General features: G+C 62.3%; 1 protein-coding gene across 2 annotated transcripts; it reads right to left on the bottom strand.

The window, feature by feature from the left end:
• Positions 1–97: 97 nt before the first annotated feature.
• Positions 98–8,722, bottom strand: ZNF687 (zinc finger protein 687). 2 transcript variants are annotated; one of them, XM_033092034.1, is made up of 10 exons: positions 8,594–8,722; positions 5,359–5,618; positions 3,505–4,818; positions 3,178–3,356; positions 2,669–2,845; positions 2,424–2,586; positions 1,939–2,271; positions 1,727–1,839; positions 1,387–1,528; positions 98–1,246 (listed from the first exon to the last, which is right to left on the bottom strand). In XM_033092034.1, the coding sequence occupies exons 2-10, from the start codon at positions 5,599–5,601 to the stop codon at positions 755–757; spliced, it is 3,156 nt and encodes a 1,051-aa protein (XP_032947925.1). In that variant the 5' UTR covers positions 5,602–5,618; positions 8,594–8,722; the 3' UTR covers positions 98–754. The 2 variants fall into 2 exon arrangements, with proteins under 2 accessions (XP_032947925.1, XP_032947924.1); XM_033092033.1 differs by having other exon boundaries at positions 3,505–5,618.
• Between the last annotated feature and the right edge of the window lie 229 nt (positions 8,723–8,951).

Raw genomic sequence — 8,951 nt, 5'->3', positions numbered from 1 at the left:
AGGGGATGACTGAACAGATCCTTCTGTCCAGGACACAAAAGCCACACCACAGAATGAGGTGGAAGGTTGCTGGTCCCCCTTCCCAGAGGAGGGCCGCCCCCGTTTTGGTTCTTACCCCTCCATCAAGTCCACCTTGTCCAAATCACATAAAAAGAGCCTGAATGGGGATTAAACCACGAGCAATTTTAATGGTCTGGTTCTCTCTCTCCCATTTCCCCCAGTTAGTATTACTACAAGAATAAAGGATTCCTGAGAGCCTGTCCCCTCCTCTCTCTGGGTCCCCCCTGACAGGACTCATCCCTACCAACCCTCCCCCCACCCCCCGATTTCTGTGGAAAAAAAGGACACGTGAAAGGCACTGCAGGGGCAGGAGGCTGGAGTGCCAGGGAATGAGGGGTGGTGCAGGGCCAGGCCCGAGTCTGCCTGCAGGGGTGATGAGCGTGTCCCGACTGCCTCAGCACTGGTCTTTCCCTGGACCCGTCCCCCACCCCGGTCCCACATGGGGGTCTGCAGCAGGAGCATAATTAGTGTTGGGCTAAGAAAGGAATGAGGGCCCACTCTACTAGGACCCAAGGGCCAAACCCAAAGTGGGGACTGCAAATAACTATAATGCTCAAGTCTGTCGTCTGGGGTTACGAGGAGAGGAGCTGAACAAAACGTGAATTAGAACAAACTCCCAGCCTGGAGACCAGGCAGCAGCAGTGACCCAGACTCCCGGGGAAGAGGGAGGAAGCCGAGCAGTCCAGCCTGGGGCCTAGTTGTCCCCAGTGCCCCCTTGCCGAGCCCTGATGAAGGCCATGCCATGTGTGCGGAAATGGGTCTTGAGGTTGAGAGGGCTGTCACAGCTCTTGCCACAGACCTTACAGGTCAGTGGGCCTCCAGAAACAGGCAAGGGTGAATCTCCACCCTCTGGGTCAGATCGCGATGGAGGGGGTGCCTCTTCCTCCCCATCCCCCAGGCCCAGGGCACTGGCACTACCCACACCCCGTTTCTTCTTGTGGCTAATGAAGCGGTGCCGGCTCAGGGAGCCAGGGGAGGCAAAGCACAGGCCACAGTCTAGGCACTGCTGGGTCCCGCCATCCACCCTCAAGCCCACCATGAGGCTCTGCTCCACCGAGCTGCCACTCCGGTGGCGCAGGGGGCCTCCCGACCCGGATCCGGCCCTGGGGGGCTTGGCTGGAGGTGTTGTGCTGTCGGGCTCCTCACTGCAAGAGTCGGAGGACTGGCGGCGCTTCCGTCCTGGTCCCTGGAGAACAGAGTGACGAGACTGGGCCTCCCCATCACCCCCACTGATCCTGGCTCCCCACCCAGTTTCTGGAGGCCAGTCTACAGCCCTACAGCTCCCACTCCTACGGCCCTAACCCAGCAGGCTGGGCCTGTGCCTACCTGGGCTCTGGCACCGGGACCCCGAACCACAATACTCCCCCGGCCAGGGGACTGGGCCCCGAGCGGCAGGCCGTGCCGGACCTGGACGTGTTTCTCCAGGATCAGGCGGCTGCTGAAGGTGCGTTTTCCCTCCGTGCAATACCTAGAGGGAGAGAGCGGGCACGGTGGGCGCCAAGGGCACAGCCCAAGGCCCTCACCCCTGGCTGAGAGCAGGGGCCTACCAGGGCACAGGGCGAGTTCAGCCTTCAGTGCACTCAGCCAAGAGGCAGGTGGACAGGTACTTAGGGGGTGGCGGCCACGTGCTGGGCAGAAAGAGGGAAGGGTGAGGGAGAGGGGTTACCTGCAGGGATAAACTCGCTTGATACCCTCATGGTTGACCCTGACGTGGCGTCTCAGGCTGGGCGCGGAGCAGAAGGAGCGCTCACACAGGCGACAGGGGAACTTTTTCACTGACTAGAAGAACATGGTGGGGACACTCAAGAGCCAGCTCGGGACCCACCCCCACTGCCACAGGACAACCCCAAGGCTGCCCGTCCAGCCCTCCTTGCTCACCTTGCTATGCTCCTTCTTCATGTGCGACACATACTCGTCACGCTCAGGGAACCAGGAGTGACAGAGGCCACAGGTCCAGCCCCCAGGGCCCCCACCCCCACCCTTGGTGCCTTTGCTGCCCAGGTCCCGTCGGGGCCGTTTGCTTGGACGAGGGGGCTCCGGGGAGCTGGGGAGTTCCTCCTCTTCTGAGGATGAAGACGATTCCTCCGTGGCGGGTGCTGCTCCTCCCCGGGACACAGCCAGCTCCTCGGGCTCAGTCTTGGGGGTCACAAGGGCACCCCCGGCCCCTTTCGCAGCAGTCTCTTCCCCCAAGCGCCCCGACTGATGGGTGTTCTGTGAAAGGGAGATGGGGGGGTGGCAGTGGTGGGGGGGCCTGGCTGTGCCTAAGTTCTCGTCTCCCCCACCCCCACTTCCAGAAAGTTACGTGACCCCCACAGCAGGTCAGTGCCGCGGAACACCTGCATTCTGTCCCTTGCCTCCTGTACCTTGAGATGTTCCAGCATCGTCTTTTTTTGGGCAAAAAGCAGAGGACAAGACGGGCACTTGAAGACGCTGACGCGCTGGGGCAGCAAGTGCTGGTCGAAGTGTGAGGAGAGGAGGGGCTTGTGCGTGAAGACCGTGTCACACATGGCGCACTTGTAAATCATCCTGCAGGTGCAGAGGACAGTGCAGGCGCCCCGCCCGGCCTGGCCCCCCACCGCCCGCGCCGGCGTGTACCCTCCCAGCTCACTTGGCCTGCTGCGTGTGGAAGCTGGGGTGCTGCGTGTAGAGGTGGGCGTGGGCGCTGGGTGCAGACTTGAAGGCCATGGGGCAGATGGGGCACTTGTGGAAAACCTCGCAGTGAGACGTCTGGATGTGGGACTTGATGGAGTTCACACCCCCAAACACCACGGCACAGCTGGGGCACCTTGAGAAGGACATGGAGACGCTGTGATGAGCCAGGCACCTCCACGCCCCCCACCGCACGCGCCTCCCAGGGCCCTGGGGTAGAGCCGAGCCAAATGGAGGCAGGAGGGGCTGCGGACACCCTGTGTCCCAGGGAGGCCTGCTGAGGCAGAGCTGGAGCTCCAGGGGGCCCTCTCCCCACTGCATGGGGCGCAGACACGCAGATCTCGGGCTGCGGCTGAGCAGGAGCGACGGGGCTCTCGAGAGGCCAGCGGAGAGGCTGGTGCCAGGAAGCACGAGACCAGCCAGCACGTGGGGGGGTCTGGGGACACGTGGGAGGAGAGGTGCGGGGACCTGTATCCCACACGGCGAGAGAAATGCAGGCAGGCTTCCCGGAGGTGGGCCTGGAAGTTGGCTTGCAGGAAGTTGCCCCCGCACTCGGGGCAGACGTGGGGGGGCCGGTTCCTGTGCATGCGCTGGTGGGCGCTGAAGCTGCAGCGGTTGGGGAGCATCATGGGGCAGGTCGGGCACACCTATGGGGAGGGGTTGACACCAGGTGAGGGATGGCCTGGCCCGTCCCCCACTGCGTCTCCAATCCAAGCCCCGCACACCTTCCTAGATCTTATCCCCATGGCACCCGGCTGTTCCCTCCCCAGGGAAGGGTGCTGAAGGGCAACTCACATTGCTAGTGGTCCCCGGGCCAGGGGCCCCGAGCTGCTGGAAGTGGGCGGCCATGCCAGCCTTGTCCCGGCACTGCTCCTTGCACTCCAGGCAGCGAAAGCATGTGTACGTGGAGGTGGCAGGGGCAGCAGGTGGCTCGGCCGACAGCGGCAGCACAGGGGCCTCCGCAGCGACTGTAGTGATGGCGGGGGAGGTGACGGCCCCCTCACTCTTGCCCAAGGCGGGCAAGGCCGGAGGTCCAAGGGCAGGGGGCACAGCCAGCAGGGGCGTGATGTCCGGCTGCCCCACCATCTGGTCCAGGGCCACGGGCCGCATGACCAGGTGCGAGCACTGCATGACGAGCCCCTTGTCCTTGTGCTCCCGGGCGTGCAGCAGCAGGCTGCACTTGTTGAAGAAGACCAGGCGGCGGGCGCAGTGGTTGCAGGTGACCTCAATACGCATACTCCTGCGGTCGTAGTGCCGGGCCAGGCTCTTCTCCAGCGAGAAGGCGTCCCCACACTCCAGGCAGCGGTAGCCCGTGGGAGGCAGGGCCAGGCCGGCCTCCGCCGGGGGGCTCAGGTTGGGCCGGTAGGCGGGCAGCAGGTTCTTGCTGTTGAGGATCTTGTTGAAGGCCTCCACCAGGCTGGACTGCGTCCGCGAGATCACGGTGCCGGCGCCTGCGGCTGGCGCGGTGGCCGGCTTGGAAGGCTGCACCATCACCACCGAGGCGCCGTTCACCTTCTGTCCCCCCGGCCCCAGCCCTGCCCGCCCCTCAGCCTTGGGCAGGGCTTGGGGCACCAGACCTAGCACGTTCTTAGCCATCGTCTTTGGGCTGGTAGCAGGGCCCCCAGGCAGAACCACGGCTTTGCGGGCCACGCTGGCTGCCATCAGCATGGCAGTGCTGGCGTTCTGGATGGTGGCCACGGGGAGCACGGTGCCTTTCAGCCTCGTGCCGTCACCCAGCTGGACACTCACCACCTTTGGAGCCTCAGGGGCTGGGGTGGCAGGGGACAGCTTTAGGAGGCTGGCCTCAGCCAGGAAGGTCCCCTCAGCCAAGGGGACGGGGGGCTCAGGGTCTGAGGGGACGCGGGTCACAGTCCGTGTGATGTTCCCGCAGGACGTCTTAATGGTCTTGATGCGCACCTTGAGGGGCCGAGAGGAGCTGGAGGAGGCAGGTGAGTCGTTGCTGTCCTCGTCCGCAGCCTCAGCCCCACTCGAGGGGCTCTGGGGGCTTCCGGGTGGGGACTTGTCCACTGGCCCCTCGTCCTCTTCTTCCTTTAGGGGCTGACAGCTGGGCACTTTTGGGGAGGCAACAGGGCTCTGGTGCCCTGGAGACTGTTTGAAGAAGGACACCCCAGCAACCCGGGGAGGCGAGGTGCTGGCAGGGATGCCCGTGGCCTCAGGGCTAGAGCCTGAGCAGGGCTGGACGGGGCCCCGGGGGTGAATGGGGCTGCAGCTGCCCTGCTTCAAGGCGCCCAGTGGTGCGGCGGGAGGGCCGGGTGGCAGCAGGGCCGCGCCATTCTCCCGGGCCAGATCAAAGGGGGAGGGGAAAGGAGGTGGGGTCATGGCCCCTTCCCGAGGTGGGGAGGGCGCAGAGGGAGGCAGGGGGTCGGGGTGCTCCTCTGGCTCAGACCCAAAATGAGCAAAGAGGTCCAAGGGACCTTTGTCTTCCATGGCTTTTTCTTTCCAGGTACCCCCACTGGGAGGAGCTGGAGAGTGGGGCGTTCCTGGAAGGGATGGCTCAGGGCCCCCAAAACCATTTTGCATCAGCCGAGGCCCCACAGGTCCTTCCTTAGTCACCCCCCCGGCACGGGCCCCTTCCCCTCCTGACTCGGGCTGCTCAGGACACACAGTGTTCTTGACAATGACACTGACCGCTGAAATGTCCGCTGGTGGCAGGCCATGGTCAGAGGCCTGGCCTGGAACCCCAGGGCCATCCACGGCAGCTGCTGCTGTGGCTTCTCCAGAGTCACCCTCTACACTGGGCTCTGGCTTCCCTGAGCCTCCCGGCCCCTCGTTTTCTTCTGGCCCAGAGTGGATGGCTTCATTTGCATCAATGTCAGGGATGTCAAAGGCAGCAAGGAGGTCGTCAAAATCAGGGGTCTTCATGTCTCCCATGGCGGCAGGTCCCAGACCTGATGAAAACAGGAACCAGGAGAAACTGAAACCTCTGGGAGCAGGAGCCCTGGTCAGGGTCTCCGTATTTACCCCGTCAGAAGCCAAGCACACTCCGACTCGGGTACACCTCCACCATCGCACAAACCCTAGAGATGGTGAAGGCGCTTGGTTTGCCAAACCCTAAGACTGCAAACCAGGAAGCGTGCATAGCACATCCTGGGGAAGACACCAAGATGCAGCGAAAGCAGAGGAAAGGAGACTTCTCAGAAATAGACACGATAAGGGGAACAGAGGCAAAGGAAGTTCAGTATCTTGGGTGAAGCCACCTCAGCCCCTCCTGTGCCCAGCACAGAATTAATCAATCAATCAATCAATCAATCAATACTCCAATTAGGGAGGAGGACGGGCATCTTGTGCTAGGTGTAAGGGCGCATTCATGGCCCATGGGATCCATTCAGATTCTTCATGGATCTTCGGGGTGGGGGGAGCACAGATCTGAAAACCCATGTGTACAAAGGGTCTGTGACTTAAGCCGAGACACAAGAAATGATTCTAGTTCATTTTTCCCATGGCCTGCTGGATAAGCAAGTTACTCCACTGCCTTACTTTTGCTGTCTGAATGAAAGAGGGGGCAAGTAATCCATATATCATAAGGTTATTCTGAGCATAATATGAAATTGTAACCGTGAGAGTCAGAACCCAGAATACAACTAATTACAGCTAGGACAAACAGGCTTGAGGAAGGGCTGGGAAGACACAAGCACTGGAAATCGAGGGTTGGCGTCAGAGACAAGAGTCAGTGGTCATTGTAAGGTCAAGTCTGGGGCACTTGGGGTCATCATTTGGTACCTGGAAATCCAGCTTGGTTAACAGAGAGAAGTGGACTCAGGAAAACTGCCAAGAGACCAAGATAGAATAAGACACAGGGACAGAAAGAGACAAAGAGAAGAGACGGAGAGGAAAACCGTGACGGCAGTCCAGTCACAAGGGCCCCAGCCTCGGCCTCTCCTGTCACAAACACCTGGTGCTCCCTCACCTGCCTTCCCCAGAGTGCCTGGCCCTCCCCCGTCCTTCAGGAGAAGCCAGCCCCTCCTCCCTCCCCACCTTGCTCTCTCAGGGCTAAAACTCCAGGGTACAAGCTTATCCAGCACAGCTGCCACAATGGGGAACAGCCAAGCCCCTCACCCCTTTCTCCCCTAACTCACACTTCTTACCCTCTTAATTTTCCTTTGGCAACAGTAGCCCAGGAAGTCTTACCCAACCCCAACCTGGCCCAGTACAAAAGGGGGAAAAAAAATCCCACAAGACTTATGTGTCCTAAGCCAACAAGAAGGCCAGCCTAGGGTTTGTGGGGGACCCAGGTCTGTTCCCTACCAGTTTCCCCCACAAGTGTTTCTATATCTAGGAAGAAGCAACTGAAGAAGTCTCTGCTTTTACACGTTCCCTGCCCAGGTTGCAAGCCATTTCCCAGGGCCAGTTCTCTCACCCATTTCCAGCCTTAAACTGTAACTGGAGATAGTCCCAGCAGGTGGCAGCTGGCATTGCTGGGACCAAGGTGGGGGTGGAGGGAGAGGGTACCAAATAGAGGAAGAAAGAGCAGTCCTCCCCTCAACCCCCACCCCCACCCCAATTCTGCAGGCTCTGGGTTTAAACAAAGCCCTCCACCTCTTGACTCTGCCTGGATGGATCACTAGGCCCTCCTCTGCCTGGCTCTCTCCCGACCTGGACAGGCCTGAGCTACATTCCACTCAGGGCCTCAGGAAAGTGGGCTGGTGGAGCACAGACCAGTGCGGACGATGAGAAAACATCTGCAAACTCGCTGCACTGGAGCAACTCCCCCTTTGGCGTCCAAGTGACTTAGAGGTCATCCGATAGCCAGGGGCAGACAGTAGTCCAAGCAGAGGAACTCAAGGCCGAAGAGGCTTCCCCCACCCCTAGCCCAGGCCTTTCTGCGGCTGCTGCGCCCTGTCTCTTGGGCTCCAGCCCCCCCTTTCCCTCTGTTCTTCCCCAAAAGCCAAAGGAAGGGGTTGAACAGGAAGAGGGTGACCTGGCCCGGGTTGGATGGGGGCTCCACTGCCCTTTCCCGGCCGGAGCCTGCTGCGCAGAGGAGGGCGAAGGGCCGACGGCTGGGGGCGATTAGACTGCGGCCAAGCGGGGCAGCGGGCGGAATTAAGTCCCTGCCATCTGCCGAGGGCCAGCGCTTGTAGCTCATCCGGGGTTGCGGGGAAGGGGCGGGGTGTACATAGGAGAAGCTAGAGGGGAAACTGAGGCTTGGGGCGCTTCTCTCGGTCACACCCGCGAGCGAAGAGAAGGGCAGGCCTCGGCCAGGCCAAGCCCTTGGGGAGCCACCGCGCAGCACCTCCGGGCCCAGGACCACACAGAGTGGGGGAGGCGCGTGGAAAGCGAGCAGTGGGGAGGGCACGGTCTTTACGCGACTCGCAGCTCTCCGGCCGGGGTCCGTCCCAACTCCGACCTCCTCCCCGCGCCTCCCTGCGTAGCCCAGCCTCCTCCTCCCAGGGACTCCCGAGGCTTCCTCGAGACTGGAGTGAGCGGGAGAGGCGCGAGGCGCGAGCCAGAGTCCTGCGGGGGCCCGGACGCTGACCCGCTCTCATTCGGGGTGCAGGCTCTGCTCCGGCCTGCCCAGGTCCCCCGCCCCCACCCCCGGACACCGACACCATTTTAGGTCGCGACATCCCGCAGCCTCTAGCCCCCAGGCCGCGCTTCGGACGCTTCTTGGGCTAGGGGCGCCAGGACTTGGAGACCCCAACCCTCCCACCGCGTTTACCCGGCTAGGGGCTGTGCTTTCAACAGGCTGGGAGTTTCGCCCATCCGCCCCAAGGAATGGAGGCGGTGTCCGGGCCTTCTTAGAAGCCGCCCCAGGGGGGCGGCGCGGAGAAGGGGGTAGTTGACCAAGTGGGGGAGGGGCGGGGGTATTTACCCGCCCCCCCGGGGGCGGGGCCAGGGGGCGGGTATTTACCCCAGGCACGCTTACTTGTTTGGCTCCTAGTGCGGGCCGAGCCCTGGCGGTCTCTCCCTTGCTCCAGCCGCTGCCGCCGCCGCCGCCGCCGCCGCCCTCCCCACGGCCGCCGCTACTTCCTGCTTCTCTCCCGTTTAGCCTCCCCCTCCCTTAACTCCCTCCGCGTTCCCGGTCTGGGCTGCCCGCTTTCGTACTCGCCATTGGCCAATCACCCCGTCTTTCAATACTGCGCCCCTCCCAGCGCCGCACTAGGTTGGCCTTAAGTACTGCCGCTCGGAACTAGCCCCTCACAGTCTCCCCAGCCTCATTGGGCAAGGAACCTGGTCCTTCTGAAGATGCCTTTCGCCATTGGTTGTGCCAGGGCCCACCTGCC

This window comes from Rhinolophus ferrumequinum, chromosome 22 (genome assembly GCF_004115265.2).
Source record: "Rhinolophus ferrumequinum isolate MPI-CBG mRhiFer1 chromosome 22, mRhiFer1_v1.p, whole genome shotgun sequence".
Taxonomy (NCBI): domain Eukaryota; kingdom Metazoa; phylum Chordata; class Mammalia; order Chiroptera; family Rhinolophidae; genus Rhinolophus; species Rhinolophus ferrumequinum.
This window is presented reverse-complemented; position numbering and strand designations above follow the sequence as displayed.